The sequence below is a fragment of the Spea bombifrons genome, chromosome 8 (assembly GCF_027358695.1).
Source record: "Spea bombifrons isolate aSpeBom1 chromosome 8, aSpeBom1.2.pri, whole genome shotgun sequence".
NCBI lineage: Eukaryota > Metazoa > Chordata > Amphibia > Anura > Pelobatidae > Spea > Spea bombifrons.
In genome coordinates this window covers 15,040,978-15,062,746 of record NC_071094.1, presented here as the reverse complement: position 1 = coordinate 15,062,746, position 21,769 = coordinate 15,040,978, and the positions used below count along the sequence as shown (strand labels likewise).

Below are 21,769 nucleotides of genomic sequence, written 5' to 3'. Positions count from 1 at the left end.
AATATTTACTAGTAAAACTTTTTTTCCTATAGGGTAGTCTTATATTCAGGCTTTTTGTTTTTTTCCTAAATTAATATTTAGATTTTGGGGGGTCATCTTATAATCAGGGTCGTCTTATAATCGAGCAAATACGGTATATATAATTTTATAATGTATTAAATTATTATATTAAATAATTATTTATAAATTCTATTATTTAATTTATCTAAGTGAAGACAGGAGAGGCAGTAGGCAGTGCCAGCCCAGGGCAAGGGCACCCCAGTGCCAGTCAACTCAACAGCACTACACAGTTGATGACAGACAGAAGCACTGAAAAAAAATTAAATAAAAAAATGACTAAATTAATAAAATTATTAATTCAGTAGAACTGAAGTGAGGAAGAGTACACTGTGAGAAATGGCAGGCTGAGGCTTACCAGTCTCACACAGAACAGAACTATCTCTCTGTAACGCTCGGATACAGCACAGCAGTGTTGCCAAAGCAGTCACAGCGAAAAATTAATGGATCTCTCAGGCAAGCTCTGGTCTTATAAAGGCGGTTTCAGAATTCAAAAAACAGCAGCACAGGCATTGGACGAGAACCTTAGCGTGACGTCACAAGAGCGAGCTGATTGGACAGACGAGGATCAGCTCACTCCTGTTTAAAATTTTGGCGGTTGCGCGGCGAAAACGAAGACGATCACGAAGAATCTTCGATTCTGCGTGGTTATGAGTCTTCGTCTTCGCCTACGTTTTGCCGGCACTGTATTCTGTTCTACGTTCCTTTGGAACGCACAAAAACGGACTCTTAGTGCTCGTTTTCATGTTCGCCCGAAGACGAATGCACAAGTCTAGCTTACATGTGAATTAATATTTACTAGGCTTTTTCTTTTTTCCCTAAGTTAATATTCAAGTTTTGGGGGGTCATCTTATAATCAGGGTCATCTTATAATCGAACAAATACAGTATATTACCAGTTCTCCAAGGGTATGCAAACTGGAAGATGGCGTTCCGGTCACGTTACGGACATCTTAAAAATACTGTTATGCCATACGGTCTGTGCAATGCTCCAGATACATTCCAGCAGTTTTTAAATGATAGCTTCTTTTTAGATTATTTTTGCATCCTATACTGTACCTAGACAACATCTTTGTCTACTCCACCTCATTGGAGGAACATAGACATCACATGATGTAGGTATTTACTAGGCTATGAGAACATTGCTTATATGTTAAAATAGAAAAATGTGTTCTGGAGAGTTTCTCTGTTAAATTTCTGTGGTACATTCTAACACCAGGCCATGTGATCATTGATCCCAAGAGACCTATAGCCATGACTTCAGTAGCCTGTGCATACTACAGTGGAAAACATTCAACAATTAACAAGCTAATTCATATTGCTGCTTTATACATGAATTCTCTAAACTAGTGAAACCAACCAATCCCGTTCCCGGGATCAAAAATACCCTTATTATTACCCCACCCTAAAACATCACTTTTATTAACATGTTTATTAAAAGGTATAACCAAAAAAGATGTTTAAAAACACCAGTGTCACCAGTCCTACTGTAAAAGGTATAGGTCACTGTGACATGAGGGCATATGCCCACAGTCGTATAACACTAAGAGTATCACATCATATATACTGTTGATGGCTGCAGTCCTAACAACAAGAATAATAGAATTATGACCAGTGACACGGGCTTATTAAAAACAAATAGCCCCCCTGACATGTTTCGCTCCTCAGAGGGAATATTGTATATGCTGCTAAATATAGCTGTGATAAATTGTACATACGAAAAACCATCCAGGAGTTCCGTAGACGTCTATCCCAACATTTGGGCACTATTAGGAGGAAAGAAGAAACATCTCTGGCCCGTCATGTTAATTTTTTCCATGGTGGAGATCTAGAGTCTCTGAGGTTTTGGGGTATCTCCCAACTTAAACGTGGTCCACGAAAAGGGAATCTGGATCGACTATTAAAAGAGGAAGCCAAGTGGATCTATAGACTAAAAGTCTGAGTCCTCTAGGCTTAAATGAAGGTTTTTCCTTCTCAGCCTATTTGTAGATTCAAAATAATAGGACTCTCTTTGATTTGTAATATTGATTATTTGATAATCCTGTTATATCTTTACTAATAAAGTGAGTACTTGTTATACAGAAATAAAAGTGACTGTTTTTCTGGATGTATTTCCAAATATCCAAATCAACCAGCTAAGGCCATAGATTCATTTTTTGAACGGCGGACGAAGGTTTCTCCAAGGGTGCTCAAGCTCAGATGGAACACCCCCTCCAACTACAAAACAAGACAAACAGTAAGACGCTGGCACTCCATAAAGACAAAATAATCAAGCAACATGTAGTAAAATCATACAATGATTTCTTTATTTAGGGATCATTGTCCCGTATTAAAAATATGTAGTATCAAAATATGAAGCAAAAAAGAACAAAAACATACCAGCCGCTAAAACAGAGAACCTGCTTAAAGCGTTTCTCACCAGAGGCGCTTTATCAAAATCTTAGATCACAGGCATTGGCACTATAAAGGAAGTTTATCCTGACTCGGATTTCTGGGATTCCTGGGTTGAAAGACTTGAACAATATTTCACAGCTAATGATATTTCTGATACCAAACAGGTTGTTGTTTTCCTAATGGCTATAGCAGCCAAAACATATCCAGAGAAACCTGTCAGCAATCCATTGGCATGCTTGGTTACTTTCATTTCTAACTGAAATCGCCAGCAGAGAGATTTAAATTCTATAAAAGAAGGCAAGAGCCTGGTCAATCAGTTTCTGCATATGCCATCGCATATGGAAAATTGCCAGCACCTGTTGTTTTTTTTTTTATTATTATTATTTTATTTTTGAAAACGTATTTTTAATCTGATACTGTGTAAAAATCTATTATTTCGGACATGTGATTTGTGCTCAGGGTGTTAGACTGATTAAGATTAGATTTTTTTTTGTTTGTTTTAAAAATAAGATTTATTGTTCAGAAATCACAAACGTTCAATAAAGCACAATACCGGTCAAAGGAACATCTTGTCTGAAATCATTCTTATAATATAGATAGAGTGATATCTTTACCAAACGGAGAAGGCTGTGTAGGTAACGTATCACTCACACAGATACACATAACCTGGGTGGTAAAGTACGAATGTGGGACGCGTGAGTGCGTGTATAGATGTCAGCAGGAAAAAAAAAAAAGGGAAGTCCCAAGGACCAGCTGTGAACCATGATACGTAAGTAATAGTGCACAACGAAAACATAACATTCTGTTTCCCATGGTTACCATACGAGAGTACGGTGTTATGTGTAATATATAAGACATGTTGTTTTTTAACTACCTGCACACCCCTGTTTAATACTACCACATCCTACTCTCTGATAGGCACAGACAGCCTCCCCTGTCGGCACTTCCCACAGGGGGAGTGGCGGCACGGGAGATTGTCTAAGCGCATCATGCAGACGTTCACCGGCTGCGGCGATGAGCCTGAACGACCGTCGCTGCCGGCACATCTGCTCGATGTGCTTTAACAATCTCCCTTCCCGGCAAGTGCCGGCACCGGAAGTTGTATGCGCGTATTGCGTAGGTGTCCCCGGCCCCGCAAGACACATGGGAGTCTGCTTTGGTAAGTGAAGGGGGTAGGGCAGAGTGGCAGTATATATATCAGGTGGAGGGCAGAGTGGCAGCATATCTCGGGGGAGGGTAGAGTGGCAGCATATCTCGGGGGAGGGCAGAGTGGCAGCATATCTATTCTACGTTGTTTTTTAACTAAGAAATTTTTTTCCTTAGAAAAGCACGTAACTTTTAGGGTGCGGCCTATATTCAGGTGCAGCCTATAACCGAGCCAATATGGTAAATAAAACAGAGGAGGCAGGAGCTGGAAGTTTTAAAATTAGACACAAAAACACAGAGTACACAACAAGTGAAAGAGACATTACAAAATTACAAATGTTGTTATTGCTGTGGAGCTGTTACACATGATGCAACTGCTTGCAGATTCAAGGATACCAAGTGTCATGCTTGTGGTAAAATGGGCAATCTACAAAGAGTCTGTAGATCCACAGCAGAGAGAGGCAGTCATTTTTTGAGAGACAGAGCAGAGAATGCCTACAGAGTAAAAGTACAGAAGTCTTCTGAGGATTCCGATGAATAAATTCCTCTACATAATTTAACCAATTAGGGACCAGGCTGTTTTTATTATTTTTTGTACCCTTTGTGACCAAGGCTGTTTTAACACTTTTGCAGTGCTTATGATTAGCTGTAATTTTCCCCTCACCCATTTAGTGTACTCACACAAGATATATATGTTTTTTTGGGCAAGAAGTGCTTTTTTCAGATACCATTTTTTATCATATGATCTAATTTCCTATAAAAAAATAAAAATATGATGAAAAATTGAAAACCACTTTTTCTCACTTTTATTTGAAAAATCTTTTACTCATCCAAACAAAGATAATGAAAAAACTGCTAAATAGATTCTACTGTTTATCCTGAGTTTAGAAATGTTTTTTTGCTTTTTTTCTGCAAACTATTGTGCAATAAGTACAAGTAGCGTTTTGCTATTTCAATTTTTTTTCCAAATCTGGTCATTTGGCCCCATGTGCTATTTTTGAAAACTAGACATCCCAAGGTATTTCAAACGCTGGTTGGCCACTGTCAAACAACATCCCAATATGTGTTCAGAAACTCTCCTGAGTACAGTGATACCACCCATGCATGGGTTTGTCAGGTTGTTTGGGAGGTAAAATGCCACATTTGGGAAGTGAGCCCCCCAATTTTTTCCATTTTGGTCAGTCTGTGCCTATGCCCTATCTTTGAACCATTTCAGAATATTCTTACTAAGTTATCATTTACAGGGACAGCTGCACCCACAGTATCAATAATTGTTCTTAGTATTTTTTACTTTATTGGTACTGTTTGGTGTGGAACACCGGGTGGATTTTCATGGTGCATGGGAGACGTAGCTTGATGGCTAGTGGGGAAATAATCTCGCAGATGGATTAAGGGCGAACTGACAGGCACCGTTTGCACCTGTGGTGTTAAGGGGGGAGGAGCCCAAAAATCAAAGTCCGTAGGTAAACCGAGGTCAAAGCTCAGGCAGCAATCAACAAGCAAGGTCAGTAAATAATCTGAGCTCAAAGTTAAGGCAGCAATCAACAAGCGAGGTCAGTAGGTAATCCGAGGTCAAAGTTCAGGCAGCAATCAACAAGCGAGGTCAGTAGGGAATCCGAGGTCAAAGTTCAGGCAGCAATCAGCAAGCAAGGTCAGTAGGTAATCCTAGGTCAAGTTTAGGAAGGTCAAGTTCAGGAAACAATCAAATAGGCAAGGAAACTAGGTCACAATAGGGACAGGAGCACAGAACTGAAGACACTCTGTAGGGCGCAGAACATCTCAGAATATCTGAGCACTGACATGATGGTGTTCAGTGGTTTTATAGGAATCTCAGGCATGACGTCACACGTCACGCCTACAGATCCACCCATAGTTCAAACCCTCATAATTTTAGGTGAGGGAGCCGGTGCTGGGAGTACCGCCCCTCCTGTATAAAAAGCCTCTGTTCCGCCCCCTCTGTCTCTTTCCCCACGGACTGCAGAGGGGGGTGGTTTAGGAGCAGCATGCTGCAGCACCGCCCCCCACCTCGGCGTTACCCGCAATCGCGGCACCCGGGAACCTCGCTCCCCGCGAGGACACTCCGGAGGACACAGCCCGCGAAGGACGCCGGCAATAAACGGACGGACACCCAGCCGTTCGCCGGTGCCTTCCCCGTCGGAGGCGGGCAGCGGGAGCAGGCTGCTGCCGGCAGGTACGCGCCTGACACCAACAAATCTAGGTCCCAACTTCCTCGCAGGGCCGAATACCTTAAGATGTCTACTGGATAGCCATACTTTGTCCCCAACCCGATATGTAGATGCTGGAGATCGGTGTGAGCCTGCAAACCATTTATAGTGTTGTTGAGCCTGTTTTAATGTGTTGCAAATCACCGTGTATGTATGCGTGAGACTGTGTACGTGGTGGATGGAACAGTACAGAGGAAAGGGGTTCCAGGGAGCATAGAGGGGTGGTAAACTGGGCCCAATCATCCTGCAGGTAGTAGTGGTTGGTACGCTCGGTTCGACCATTGCTTTGCGGATGGAAGGCTGTAGAGAGGCAATGTTAAATTCCTGTCAGGAACGTGGAGTTTGATTAATTCCTTGGTAACCCTAATACCATCATGTCCAGCGCCAGAGCATCATGATGGAGTTGCAGGATCTGAAGATCCTGGACGGCTTGAGATTATGTAGAAACCTGCTGGGTCAGAGCGGATATGGAGTCAAATAGGCCTGCGAGCTACATGTGTGACTTGGTATAATGTGAGGATAGGATAAATAATCCGGTATGCAGGGAGACGCACTGAAGAAGGTTCTAGGAGCACTGTATATATGATCGTGCCCCAAACTGAACCAAGCCGAGGTCAGAGAATCAGCAATCCGTTAAGCAAGCCAGTGTCAGGGTATCCAGACATATATCAAAGTCCGTTAAGCAAGCCAGGGATCAGTAACAATAAGCACTATAACACAGGAACACTCAGCGGAAATTTACCAAGTGACCAGCAGCAGGAGCTGATGGGTTTTAAATGTTCTCAGGCTGGATGAGAGAGTGGGAGTGCGCACAGCCGACACCTCCAGACAGCAGAGAAAAAGGGGGCAGGGATCGCAGGATTGGCCAGTTTCAGCGAGGATGCGGCGGAGGACCGACCCACGGGTATTCTGGTGAGTGGCTGAGGGTCGGTTGCTGACACTTTATCAAATCATTCATTCAAAGTAGACACCCCTTGGATATTTGAAATGCTTTTATTTTGACTCCATGTCAGGATTTTTGGGAAGATACATCACTAATTTTAGCACTTGCTCATAATAATAATAATAATAATAATAATAAAAAATTGTATCTATGTTATTTTTTTATTTTTTACATTTTGCTAGAACTGGATGGTTCCCCTGATGGTGACATCACTGCATAATTATTTTTAAATGTTACCACTTTTTTTTAGCTTTTTTAATTTTTTTATTCTGGAGGTCTGGAGAGACTCTGTTGGAAACTCTGGGAACTTGGTTATTTTTTTAAAGGATGCACCGCAATCTTGCGAGTGGCAAAACCTCTCGCAGTGGTGGTTGTGACCACTCTCCGGAGTCCTAGGGTGGGTGTTCAGTGTTGCTGAATGCCTCGCTATCAATGCATTTCAGTGACACCAATTAGTATAGTATAGTACAGGGGCGTCCAACGTGCAGCCCGCGGGCCAAATCCGGCCTGCCGGATTTTGAGGTGCGCCCCACGTGAGCAGTGCCGAACTGGGCCATGGACCAGCAGACCAACGTTCACGTGGTGCTGCCGGGGGGGGGGGTTCATTTTATTAGACGGCCGGCTTGTACACACTGTGCCGCCCAGTGGCATTGCCTGTCAGGAACTGGGTCCATACAGACGACTCTAATGACCCAGGGCGCCCAAAGATGAAGTTCAGGAGTTCAGTATGCAGTAGCGGAGTCACAGGACAGGGTCTGGTGCAGGACGACTCCTGTGCGGGATGCTGCAGGCTGGGAGTGTGGAAGCTAAGCAGAGTAACAGCTGAAACATAGCGAGCAAGGGACAGGGAGACCAGGCAAGAAACATAACCAGACAAGACATACATATTACAGGGCACAACAGGGAACAAGACAAAGATCTGACATGAACAAGACAGGACACCCCTCTACTGGGGATACAAGACAGGACACCCCTCTACCGGGGATACACGACAGGACACACCTCTACCGGGGATACACGACAGGACACCCCTCTACCGGGGATACACGACAGGACAGGACACCCCACAGGTTACATACCAGACTGACACACATAAATACAGGAACTAGCCAAGGACTATATGATAACTATTGGAGATTCAGTCACATCTTACGGCGATCGTATGCTTAGCCCACCACTACGCCAAAGTACTCCAATGACGATGGGTCCTAACGCTAAACCCTGCTTACAGAGGTACTAAACAAACCAAACAAAAAATCTAAACACATAGCAATAGTACAGGGGCGTCCAACGTGCAGCCCGCGGGCCAAATGAGTCGGACTCTGAGGTGAGGCCCACGTGAGCAGTGCCTAGACTGCAGACTGAGACAAACATAATGGGTGGGGCACACCTATGAAGGAAACAGAGCTGAAGCAAATAGCAGAACTAGAAGCAATGAATGGAAGATCAGAACAGGGCATAAGGAAATCAAGGAATGGATTGAAGCAACAAGAGAAACTATAGCAAGACATAGCAATAGCCATCCAGTACACATCGATGCAGAGGAGTTAAGATTCTGTCTATTTTATTTATTTCCCTGAAATGGCCACCAAAATCCTCAGCACCCTCTCTCCAGACCCTCTTGAGAACTCTGGCTCCCTTTGCAGGTTGAATACCGCATTCAACCATGCAAGTCATTGGAGCCCAGCTTTCTTATATTGTAAAATGCTCCTAGTAAAATATTTTGGGATGTCCCAAAAATATATACTCTTTGTTTAGTAGTTTTGCTTTTTCTGGCCACTATGGAGGCTCAACACTCAGTATGCACAAGGAAATATATAGTGAGTTATTCAGTTCCTATACCTATCACCAGCAGCCCTGAATATCTATGTGTTTCCCTCAATCACAAAACCAGTAAATATAAACAGAAAGAAAAAATTGATTTTGTGTGCTTTGTGCTACCATAATTGCTTGATTATAAGATGACCCTGATTATAACACCTCAAAATTGGGGATATTTCTAGCCTTGGTGTTTGAATTATCTAAATTTAATGAAGACAGGGGGCGAGTATTTGCTTAGCCTTCTTTACTGAGTCACCATAGCAGCAAAAACACACAATGTCCAATAAGAATCCTGAACATCTCAGAATCTCCCTCTTTGAAGCGCAACATGGAACTTGAAGACAATTTGAAATTAATTCAAAATTAACATAAAACAAAGCGACTATAATAGAAACACTTCTTCTCCAAACCAACATGAGAATGAACCATGTCTTCACAGTAAAGCCAAACAATATAATTCCAATACTAAAGAAAATAGTTCAACAAACCCATAAACCCACTCCCACAATATGTAAAAAATCTCAACAAGGGCAGGGAAGGTGGTCAAATACTCACCTCCTGTCTTCATTAAATTTATATTATTTGAACACCAAGGCTAGAATAATCCCCAATTTATAAAGACACGGAGGCTCCCATTATGCTTAACTCTTTTCTTTATTCCCTCAGCAGCAAAGAATATATTTAGAACAAAATATCACAAGAAAAAAAACATCAACATATACATCTAGGCATCCAATAAGGGCTCATCACGGATACTCCTCCTCCTATATAACTGCTTAGGAACATCAAACTTCCTCTTTTCTTTGCTGCTCCCTCAGGAGATAAGTATACCATTTATATATTTATCTATTGTCCTACCATTTCGCTGGGGAGGCGGTTGTGCCTTCCTCCCTGTTTTCTCCCTTCGTTTTCTTACCCGCCGCGGTGTTTTTCCTGTTTTTTAGCCGTTCCGTTCGCTCGTTTGTGTTATTGCCGCGTCACTGGTAGTTTTCTCTGCCGCTTCATGCGCGGCGGCCATTTTCGTTTGTTCATTATCTGACGACGTCGTTTCCAGTTTTGTTCCGTCTCCTCACGGCATTACAGTGCTCGTTTCGGCTCGTCTCGCCGATCATTTGGTGTGTTTTTTTCCCCTTTTCCTCAGTGGTTGTGTCCGGACATTGTACTTCTTGTCCGCTCTGGTTTGCTTTATTTCTGGCGCCAAATCGTTCGGTGGCCATCTTTTTGGTGTGCCTGTGCCGGTATATATTTATTCCGGTTCTATTTGTTGCATTCATTTTAGTTTTACTTCGTTTTATACGATGTTCTTTGACAAGGATTCCCTCCCACCTAATCTCCCAGGCCCTTCTGGCCAACCTCCCCTAAGTAAAGGAGCTGACGGTTTGGAGGTTGATTACCCACAGGGTGATATTATGAACTCTGAGGAGTTCCATTCATTGCTGGATGCCACCATGACTAAATCTGTGACCCAGGCACTGCATTCAGTTATGGGGATGATGTCCTCTAACATCTCCCAGTCTATTTCTTCTGCCATTAAGGCTTCCCAATTGTCTGCCTTGGCATCTGTTAGTGATTTGCCTCCACAGGGACCCTCAGGGGTCTCCCGTAAGGCTTCATCTAAATCTGTGCATGGTAAACATTTGACCTCCAAAACTCACATGTCGGACAAGGTACGTCCTGTCTCAGAGGCCGTGGTTACACTACAAAAAGAGCCCAGCATCGGGCAAAATCGGTGCGCAAGTGGAAAAAGGCTAAGACCTTATCTGACTCATCCGACTCTGAGTCGGCATCTGAGGAGGTTTCTGACGTATCGGTGGATACCGATCAGAGTGGGTTCTCTGATTATGATTCTACGGCACCTGACAATACCGACCAGCCCGATCTCTCTTTTGCCCAGGTTTCCGGGGATACCCTTCTGGACCCCCGTGGTGAACCACTGTTTAATCCTGACGAGTTGTCTAACCCCAGGTTGGCTGAATGGTCTTCCATGCCTCATGTGGCTCAATATGTAGCCTCGCAGGTCCGCAAACCACTAAATAAGACGGCCAGGAATAATTTGAGGGCGGAATGCCCTAGGCCTTCTTTGTCTGATGATGTATGTAACACTTCAGAGGTGGATCCCAAGATCGCTCAATTCTTGGGTAAAACAGGTTGGAAATCTAAGAAGGGCCTTGAGTTCTCTCTTAGGAACTGCCAAGATAAGATTTTAGACATTTTGGGCCCGGCCACAAAACGTTTTGAAACCATAGAAACCGCTATTTCCACAGATTCCCAGGTGGACCTTATGACATTGCGAGGTTGGGTACAACGTATTATCTGTCTGGTCGGCAACGCCAATACGGCGCTGGCCTCTGAAAGGCGCAAGGCTATTTTACTAAAAATTGAGCCCAAATTGGTCAATATGGCGGTGTCTGAGCCTGGCCCGCAGGCAAAAGGTTTTTTATTCGGCGACTCGTTCGTCAAAGACTTGGGCAATTACGTTCATACTTTTACCGCTCTGGACAAGGCCCAGTCCAATATGCGTAAAGTATTCCGCGGAAAGGTTTTTGGAGAGGCTGGTAGACACAGGGGCCGTCTACCAGGCCGCTACTCTAGAGGTCCAGTCATCGGATCTCGAGGCCCCGGTTTGTCCAGATCTCATTTCCAAGAACGTAAGCCTGCGTCAACACCGTTCTTCCCACAACGTTCCCGTCCATGGCAGAACAGGGGAGCTAGAGGATCCTACCAGGGCAGACGACCTTATGGTAAGTACACATCTAACACGCTTCCTTCCAGACTGTCAGGTGGGAGGACGACTGCTGTTTCATTACGATGTTTGGAGGTCGCTGACCTCGGACCATTGGGTCCTACAAACCGTATCGGGTTACAAAATAGATTTTCTGTCCACTCCGGTTCAGTATCAACTTCCCGGAAAGATACATTTTTCCGATGCGGATGTGGCTTTGGTCTCTGCGGAGGTACAAGCGTTGTACGACAAAAGTGCCATAACCCCCGTTTCCTCCAACACTCCAGGTTTCTTGAGCAACCTTTTCTTAGTAGCCAAAAAGGGCGGAGGCGTCCGACCAGTCATCATTCTCCGTCCCCTGAATGCCTTCATTACTTACCAACACTTCAGGATGGAAGGCATCCATTGTTTGCGAGACCTGTTGCAGATAGGGGATTGGATGGTCAAACTGGATTTACAAGATGCCTACCTGACGGTGCCGATAGCGCAGGAACACCAGGATTTCCTTCAGTTTCTTTGGACCTCTCAAACGTGGAAGTTCACTTGCCTACCGTTCGGCCTCTCATCCGCTCCGTGGTGCTTCACGAAGCTCCTGAAACCAGTGGTAGGCAAGTTGCGAGAGAAAGGAGTATGTCTGATCATCTATTTAGACAATTTGCTCATTATGTCTCAAGACATAAGCTTCTAAAACTTCACCTGTCATGGACTACGTCTCTTCTGCAAAACCTAGGATTCCTGATCAATTGGACGAAATCGGATCTCGTCCCTTCTCAGTCCATGGAATTCCTGGGGTTTGTGATCAATTCCATTCACGGGTCTATGCATCTTCCGAGCTCAAAGGTGAAGATGATAAAGAAAGAAATCAGGAGAGTGTTGAATCGTCCAGTGATCACCGTTTGGCATCTGGCGCGAGTCATAGGGATGTTGTCGGCCTCCATTCAGGCCATTTTTCCCGGACCCCTACATTATCGGGCGTTGCAACGTTTGAAAAATTGGTCCCTGCGTCAAGGCCTCTCGTACGATCAGGAGATGCCGGTCGATTGCGAGGCTGCGGAGGAGCTCTCCTGGTGGCTTCAACATATAAACGCCTGGAATGGGAGGGCAATTTTCGGAACTACCCCGGACCTAGTCATAGAGTCCGATGCCTGCCTCGCAGGTTGGGGTGCTCGATGCGGAAACTCTTCCACAGGAGGCAAGTGGTCACAGACGGAGAAGAAGCTCCACATAAATTGTCTGGAGCTGTTGGCAAGTTCTTTCGCCGTCAAAGGTTTCTTGCAAAATTCGTCCAGTTGCTCCGTACTCCTGCGACTGGACAACGTGTCGGCGGTGAGATACATAAATCACCTGGGTGGCATGAGATCTCAGGATCTCTCGCACCTGACGACGGAGTTTTGGCAGTTCTGCCTGGCTCACAATATAGCGGTCCAGGCGGAACATATTCCCGGGTTGGCCAATTCTGTCGCCGATTGGAATTCGAGATATCTCAGGGATCCAGGCGATTGGCGTCTCCTTCACGCCGTGTTAGTCATGATTTCGGATGTTTGGGGACCGTTGGAAGTGGATCTATTCGCCTCTCGCCTCAACACCCAACTTCCCGCTTTTTTCAGTTGGCGTCCAGATCCGGAAGCTTTGGCGTCCGACGCTTTTCTCCAGAATTGGCCATTTCAGAGGAGTTATGCTTTTCCTCCGTTTTGCCTAGTGGCTCGCACGTTACTCCATCTTCGCCGGTGCGACACCCTTTTGGTCCTCATTGCTCCGCTATGGAACACACAACCGTGGTTCCCTACACTTCTGGAGATGCTAGTAGACTTCCCACGGCTCCTTCCATCCAGCTTGGATCTGGTGGTGGACATGGAAGGGTCCCCTCACCCACTTCTTCTTCAGGACCAATTGCCTCTATTGGCGTGGAGAGTTTCGGGGGACCCTGGTTTGTCCCAGGAGTTACGAGATCGACTCTGCATCTCTTGGCGGGAGCTTGGGCTCCGGGAACAAGACGGGCTTACGATCATGCCTGGAACGCATGGAAAGTTGGTGCCTGGAACGGCGTGTGGATCCCGTTTCAGCTACTGTAACAGTTGTGTTACGTTTTCTGACGGAATTGTATAACGCTGGTTTGGCGCATCGTACCATCAACGTGTACCGATCAGCTATTTCTGCTGGTCATGCCGGTATTGGCGGCGTGCCGGTTGGTAAACAGATAATTATATGTCGGTTATTGAAGATTGACTCGACCTCCCAGGCCTCGTTATTCTGGCCTGTGGGATGTCAATGTAGTTCTTCGTTTCTTATCACAATGGCCTGATAATACTTCTTCGTCTCTGAAGCAGTTATCTGCAAAGTTAGTCATGTTATGTTGTTTAATCTCGTGTAAACGAGTCTCTGATGTTCGAGCCCTGGATATTTCTGCTAGGTCTTTTACGCCTGAGGGTGTACGATTCGACATTTCTAGACGTACCAAGACGTCTATTACCTCTGTGTTCTATCCTGTTTTTCCTCTCCAACCACAACTTTGTCCTGTGGCGTGTCTCAAAGTGTATGAAGATAGAACATCTTCTTTCAGGAATCCATCCCATCCTGAACTATTTTTGTCTCTCCGTTATCCCCACTTACCTGTGACTACTGCAACCTTGGCGCGATGGGTCAGGTGGTTGATGGCCTCTGCTGGCATTGACGTTTCCATTTTCGGCCCTCATTCGACAAGGGGTGCTATGGCTTCAAAAGCCACATCTCAGGGTTGTAGGTTGGAAGATCTCCTAAAGGCTGCAGATTGGTCGAGAGAATCGACGTTCAGAGAATTTTATTTTAAACCTGTAACACATTTTTCTTCTACAGTGGGTGCGAAGCTTTGAACTAGCATAATGGGAGCCTCCGTGTCTTTATAAATTGCCAGATTTTACTAAATTATGACGTAAAGTCATGATTTATAAAGACACGGAGGCGAGCATTCCCACCCGAAATGTCCTTCTTTCTTTCGGTATTTCTCCTTCAATAAAGGTGTTGTTTTTCCCACCCATGTGTTCTTTTGTCGTTTTTTATTGATTTCATATTAAGTCATACGTTGCCCATGTGTGTATGCAATTTACGTTCTGCTTTTATTATGTATATACATCATTCTGTTGTTATGGAGGGATCATTTGTTTAACGTACATTCTGATCTGCTTTACTCATTTATCTTTTTTCTTTCAGCTTGAACTGTCGTCTTGGAGGTTTTTCGTTTGGATGCCCTCCGTTCCAGTTGGTGTTCAGTTGCCATCTGTTGTTCTTAGGGGCTGTTTTTCTTGGTTGTGATCTCTTCGGTTCCAGTTCAAAGAAAAGAGGAAGTTTGATATTCCTAAGCAGTTATATAGGAGGAGGAGTATCCGTGATGAGCCCTTATTGGATGCCTAGATGTATATGTTGATGTTGATTGGTCTTTTTTCTTGTGATATTTTGTTCTAAATATATTCTTTGCTGCTGAGGGAATAAAGAAAAGAGTTAAGCATAATGCTCGCCTCCGTGTCTTTATAAATCATGACTTTACGTCATAATTTAGTAAAATCTAGCAATTTAACTACAGACAGGGGGCTCATATTTGCTCTTTTAAAGCTGATCTAAAACAGTTAAAGCTGCATGTGAAGAACAGCGAAAGTAAACATTTTTAAAAATAGATACTGTAGACCAATCAGCAGCTCTCAAACTATTCATTAAAGTAGCCCCTGCAGAAAAAGCCACAGAAGTTCCTGCTCCCCTGACAGAATGTGCCCCAAAAGAGGTATCGACACCCGCCAAACATAAAAGCCACCTAATCCATCTAGCAATACAAGGGCACGAGACCGGACAAAATGGTTTTACATAGGAAATGAGTAATTGACCCTGGGCAAAGATCGTAACGATTGAGTAACTAAAACATAACGACGCAAACAGAGGGCCACGCACAACTTCGTTTCAGAAGGAAAATGGGGGTAAGTAAATGAATTAGACAACAATTTAGTCCTACGTGAAATAGTCATGAGGACAATCCGGGGAAAAGGGAATAGACTCCATGTCAAAAGCTTGAATTTTGGAAACTCGCCGAAAAGATATGAAGATAAGAACAGCCAATTTAGCTGACAGTTGTTTGATCAAAAGTGACTCATTATCTGGCCAGTTTTTAAAAACCTGTTAATTCACATGTAAACTACTTTTTCATATTAAATAAAAACTATGATTGAGAAAAATGCATTTTTTGTGTTTCTTTCCTTTTATTTGCCAACCTGGCCCCCAGTTAAGCACATATGCCCCAGATATGTCTTATATCCCATTATATGCCACTCTGCCTCCCTGATATGCCACTTTGCACCCCAGATTTGCCTTATACCCCTATATGCCACTCTGCCTCCCAGATATGCCTTATACCCCCCTATATGCCACTCTACCCCCCCAGTAATGCCTTATACCCCCTACATGCCACTCTGCCACCCTAGACTTACCAATGCATGCCCAGACTTGTCCCCCATGCTTAAGACTCCCTGGTGTCTAGTGGGGGCAGCTGGTGGATCTCTGCGTGCTGCGCATAGACAACCTTCGCTTCTGCCCGGTTTCTATGACTCAGCACCGGAAGGTCATGTCACCCCGGCACTCCCTCATAGAAGCCCCAGCAAAAGTGCCAGGCAGAAGCGGAGGTTGGGCTCATTGCGCATATGTTCCCCTGCTGCCATAGAGGAGGATCCAGGTCCCCTGAGGCACTGTGAGGGATCCTCCTCTCTGGCAGCCGGTAATCCTTTGCGAGATGTGTGCAGACAATCTCCGCATCTGCCCGGCACTTCCGCTGGAGCCTTTATGATTGAGCACCGGAAGGCCATGTCATGCAGGCACTCAGCCATAGAAGCTCAGGAGGAATTGTCGGCAGAAGTGGAGTTTGCCAGAGAGGAGGATCCAGGTCCCCTGCAGCGCTACAGGGGTTCTGGATCTTAGTCTTTTAATCACATCTCTATTTGAGGTCCGATTAAAGCAGGGCCGGCCGAAGACTTAACGCCGCCTGGGGCGAAGTTTAAACCGCCGCCCCCCCCGCCGACGCTGGGGGGGGGCGGCATTTTAAACTTCGCCGACGCCATTATCTACCCCCGCCCCCCCCCCCGGTACTTACCTTTAAACAGTCCTGCGGCGACTCTCCCTGCTCTGCCACGGTGCCGGCTTGTAATGCTGAGCGTCGGAAATTGACGTCACTTCCGGCGCTCTGCATTACAAGCCGGCACCGGGACCGAACAGGGAGACTCGCCGCAGAGGAGAGAGAGAGAGGGGCGCCGAGCGGGTAAGCGAAAACCACTCGGTGCCCCTCTCTCTCTCCTCCGCTTCAAAAAAAAAACAAAAAAAAAGCGCTTGGGGCGGCAAAGTGCCGCCCCTTCTAAAGTGCCGCCTGGGGCAATTGCCCCAGTCTGCCCCATTATAGGGCCGGCCCTGGATTAAAGGATGACCTCGAATATAAAACAAGTGGTATTTTTCAGAGCATTTGCAGATACGGTAGATTTTATAGGTGGAACTGTGACAATTTTGGCTTTTATTGTTATTTATTTTAAAAAAACAATCTCATACTAAATGATGATCATCATATATAAAATGATTATTTCAAACGGAATAATAATTTTTGGGTATGCACTAAATTATTTAGTAGGAAATCACAGTTGAACGAAGACAGCAAAAACACTCTGGTCTTTTAGAGCAAATATGGTAAAATATAGTTGTCCTGAAAGGGTTAAACAGAACTGTTCCGCTCCTTCTTCGGTTTATGTTATCATTATCTCATGTGACCTTACAGACTCGTGAAAGCACGTCATGTGATATAGCATGAGCCATTTCAATTTTAGAGGGTAGGTAATATACCAGTAGTTTTGTTATTTGTCCAGAAACTAAAATTAATTGTAATTCCTGCTCGGGCTAAATATACGTTGATTGAAGTTCTTTCTGTATTACTCATTTTAGAAATAAAAAATAAAAATAGTTATGTGTATTTAAATATTTAATTAAGATTCTTCCCCCGCGACTTGGTACATTTCCTGCTGCATTATATGACGCTGGTGGTGAGCGCTACCTTTCTTTTTTGTGTAAGGAAGATAAGGTGGCGTCTGGTTGGTAAGGCGATTGGTAGGGTTAAAAAAATTAAAGAAAAAAAACAGAAAAGCCGGCGAGTACCTATAGGGAGGTAAGGGGTGCAGTGGAGTTGAAATTAACGAAGCATCTCGGGCAGCCTTAATCAGAATGACTCTTAAGTTCGAACGCACGGACACCACTCTATGTGATACTTCTAATGTTAGGTCTGCGCTCTCAGACCTGTACCTGGAGACGCTGCTGCAAAAGAAGGGTCTATCCCAGGTAAGGGACTAATCGTATTTCCCCCCCCCCCCGCGATGGCCTGCGGGAAATCGGTTTTATCACTACACCCACAGGTCACTTAGCGGCGGTGGTGATTATCAGAAGCGAGTGGCTTGTAGTGGGAACGCTAACCTGTGTAATGGTCTAGTTTCTTTTTATTTATGTCACAAGTTCATCACGAAGCTGCACATGTGGCAAGTTTTAAACTATGGCATACGATATACCAGATGTATGGAAGGGAATTCTTATGTGAGAGACGGTGACCTTTGTTCTTAGGTGCTTGTGATAATAAAACTGAGTCAGCAAGTGTGGAGTATGTAAATTAAAGAGGTCGTCCTTAAAGCCTAGCAAGGGAATTTTGATGACACCAAATAAAACTGGCTTTAAACACGCTGCAACAACTTTTATTAAAAGAAACCGATCATTTTCAAAATAGCGCTCTCATGCAGCAGGTGAGTTGATTGTTGCTAGCTGCATTGTTTCTGTTTTAGTTTAGATATGTATGACACCTTTTCTCCATTATGTGTTATATCAATTCTTCTGCCTTTTTTCCCCCTCAGTCCCCTGCACCTGCCACTGGTGCTCAGAGTGAGGACTTCTGTATAAATGGATCTGCAGCCTCTGGAAGTGAGAAAAAGAGGGTGCGACTGGTACAGTTCGAGAGAGAAACAGAAGAGCCGATGGTGAGTGATATATAGGAATGGGAAAAAAATGGCATCAGTGTGTGAAAAGGTTTAATCCTGTTTTCCACATTACAAACCCTCATGTATATTTTAATTTTTAAAACTTCTCTTAAATGTACTATAATTTCTTGCTAAAATTATGTTTTGCTACCTCCTCCTACATACTTAAGTCTTTTTTAATTGTGTTCACTTTTTTCTTCAGTTGAAGCTCGGTTTCTCCCTTTTCTCACTGCATCTGATCACAAGATAAACGTGTGCTTTGTACATTTATGAAATATAGCTGTTAACATGGTAGTGTCTTAATTGTGTGGACTTTGGTAACAGGCAGCAATTATCTCCACCATTCCTGATCAGGAGTGCACATGTTAATAACGTGTTGTAAAATAAGAGTATTTTTGCACATTTGCAATTTTTGAATTTATCTTGCTTATTAAGTTGTAATTTGCTGTGTTTTGAGGCCACATTAACCTGTTGAAAAGTTCCTGATGTGCCATATTGTAATGAATTTGTTAAAACCTATTATGGCATGGTACATCATAATAGTCCCTCCGCACACACTGCTAACCGATGGGTGCAATGCAGTCTACACAGGGAACCAAGGCAGTCTGCTGGAACAAGGGATGCACCGATATATCGGTGGCCAAACAATATTGACCGGAAAGGGCATTATCGGCAAAATGCCAAAATAAAAAGGCTGAAAACAATCGTCTGCAGGGGCCAGGCTGCTTACCTGTGCGTTGGTTGCACAGCGTCTCTTGTACAGGCTGGCAGAATTGGGAACCCAGCGGAGTCACATGAATGCACGTCACATGACTCTGCTCACTTCCCCTGGGGGCGGGACAAGAGAAGTTGCTTGCACAGCAACACAGGCTTCCCTCTGTAGAAGTATGAGTGAGATCTGCAGTTCAGGTAAGGGGGTGGGGGAGGGTATATGAATGAGTGTGTGATGGCATGGCATGGGGAGCCTGTAATTATACTCCTTTCATGCCCAGGTTCTAGCGTGTGCTGGCTGCCTGGGCATGATAAGAGTGTGACTGCTGTTAACAATCAGATATATTTATGTTTTTGATTTGGTGTTACTTTCAATAAGTGTGGTTAATACACCAAAATTGGACAGAAAAATTAAATAACAATATTAATACATATATAGGATTAACAGCAATCACACTCATATGCCCAGGTGTGTGTGTGTGTGTGTGTGTGTGTGTGTTAAATCTGGCCTTTTAACCCCCTAACAACCTGACACACCCATGCATATGGGGGGAGGGGCTGGGAGATGTTGGTGAACACATATTGGGGGAGTGTTTGCTCTTGGCATATACCATTATATCCATACCTCAAGTGCAATGTTTGTGATTAAGGGGGGAAAAAAAAGACCCCACAAAATAAAGTTTGAGGTACATGGTTACATAGCTCATAAGGTTGAAAAAAGACCCAAGTCCATCAAGTTCAACCCTTCTACCTAAATGTCCTATTGATCCAAAATAAGGCAAAAAAACCCTAATTAAGCTAATTCGAATTCTGCCATCAGGGGAAAAAATGCCTTCTTGACTCAGAGGCAATCGGATTTCTCCTTGGATCAAGAAGCTCTCAAATATTCTATTTATAGCCCTATATGCCATGCCTTTCTGGAAAAAAAAATCCAGGCCCCTTTTGAAGGCATCTAATGTATTTGATAACACCACCTCCCTTAGCAGTGAATTCCATAACTTTATTGTCCTCACTGTAAAGAATCTCTTCCTTTTGTAGTCTATGAAATTTCCGGTCTCAGAGGGTGACCTCTTGTTGTCTGTACATTTCTGTTAATGAACAGGTCACTGAAGATTTTTTATATTGGCCCTGCATTTGAAATACGTTTGGGTGTCTAGTTTTCAAAAAATATTTGATGGTGTAAATTGCATTGGCTGGCTTTAACGATACCCAAAATAGCACATAGGGCAGTATGACTAGATTGGGGGGGGGGGTTTACAAATAGCAAAATGCTACTTGTACTTATTGTCCAATAGAAACTGAGTATTTCTAAACTCAGGACTAATAGTATAATCTATTTAGCAGTTTTTTTCATTAGCTTTTTTGGATGAGTAAAATTTTTCAAATAAGATTTATTTATTTTTTTTGCCAATTTTATAATTTTAATTTTTAATAGGAAGTTGGATATGATCCTGAAAAAAAACATATACCTTTTGTGGGTACACTAAATGGGTGAGGAGACAATTACAGCTTAACACGAGTACCCCAAAAGTGTTAAAACTGCCTTGGTCACAAAGTGTACAAATAATAAAAAGCGGCCTGGTCCTTAAGGGGTTAACCATGAAAGGCTTATGTTTACATTGTGAGATATCAGTAGTGAAGAATTGTGTAGTGTTTTTTTCTTTCTTTAATACCATATTTGCCTGACTATAGGCCACACTTTTCCCCCCACTTTAAGTCTTTTAAAGTGGGGGTGCGGCCTATATTCGGGGACTAGCACCAGACGGCCTGGACATGCAGTTCCGGGCGCCGGGCAGGCAGCAGGGTTAGGATACAGATCCCCTGCGGCGGTGCAGGGGACCTGCATCCTACCCTCTGAGACGGCCTCCCCTGCCAGCACTTCCCACGGGGGAAGACGTGCCGGCAGCAGAGGTTGTTTACGTGTGTCGCTGCAGCCGGTGAACGTCTGCACGATGTGCTTAGGCAACCTCCCGTGCCGGTACTTCCCACGGCGGAAGTGCCGGCACCGGAAGTTTAATACGCGTTATGCGTAGATGTCCCCCGCAAGACCCCATGGAGTCTGCACTGGTAAGTCTGGCGGGGTCATCTTGGGGGCAGAGTGGCAGCATATCTCAGGGGGGCACATCATGGGGGCAGAGTGACAGCATATCTGGGGGGGGGAGATATGCTTTAAAAAAAGCACCTAACTTTTAGGGTGCAGCCTATATTCGGGTGCGGCCTATATGCGAGCCAATACGGTAAATAAAACCTTGGCTGTTTGCTACCATGCCTGTTAGTTGGCTTATTTTCTTTGGTTTTTGTGTTAGGGGGATGCTAATTGAATGAGGAAGCTGAGGTAATATCTCAAGGCTGGCTTCACAAGCATTATAGCATGTTAAGTTCTGAGGTACCCTTTACTGGTTATACTTGGGTTTGCAATAATCATGGAATCTGCACATTTCTGATGGCATTCAGCGCCAATTGGTATCGCAGATAATTTAATGAAAGGACTTGCCCCATGGGCCGAAAGTAAGCATACCAATAAAACTGAAATTTTACCGTACTGGATCCAGAAATAACTAGACTGCTTATCAATGTTTGTCCAAAAAAAGAACACCTTCCCTCAGCCAGAAGCATTAAGCAAATTGTTAAAGATGTAAAATCCATAAGCTAATACATAAGGCTCTGCGCACTAAAGTTTTATGGGCGGCCACACAAAAAATCCCCACAATATTTAGATCTTGTGTACTAGGGGTTTTTTG

At 44.1% G+C, this 21,769-nt stretch overlaps 1 protein-coding gene across 2 annotated transcripts in view; it reads left to right on the top strand.

Annotated features, from left to right (window-relative positions):
• Window positions 1-17,310: 17,310 nt before the first annotated feature.
• Window positions 17,311-21,769, top strand: part of MPP1 (MAGUK p55 scaffold protein 1) — a 61,774-nt gene continuing 57,315 nt past the window's right edge. Inside the window, exons 1-2 of one of the 2 annotated variants that reach the window (XM_053473900.1) lie at window positions 17,311-17,634; window positions 18,195-18,317. In XM_053473900.1, the coding sequence (XP_053329875.1) occupies window positions 17,521-17,634; window positions 18,195-18,317 (237 nt within the window). In that variant the 5' untranslated portion in view covers window positions 17,311-17,520. Of the gene's footprint in view, window positions 17,635-17,949; window positions 18,087-18,194; window positions 18,318-21,769 lie in introns of those variants that run through there. The other variant, XM_053473901.1, reaches the window with a different exon arrangement.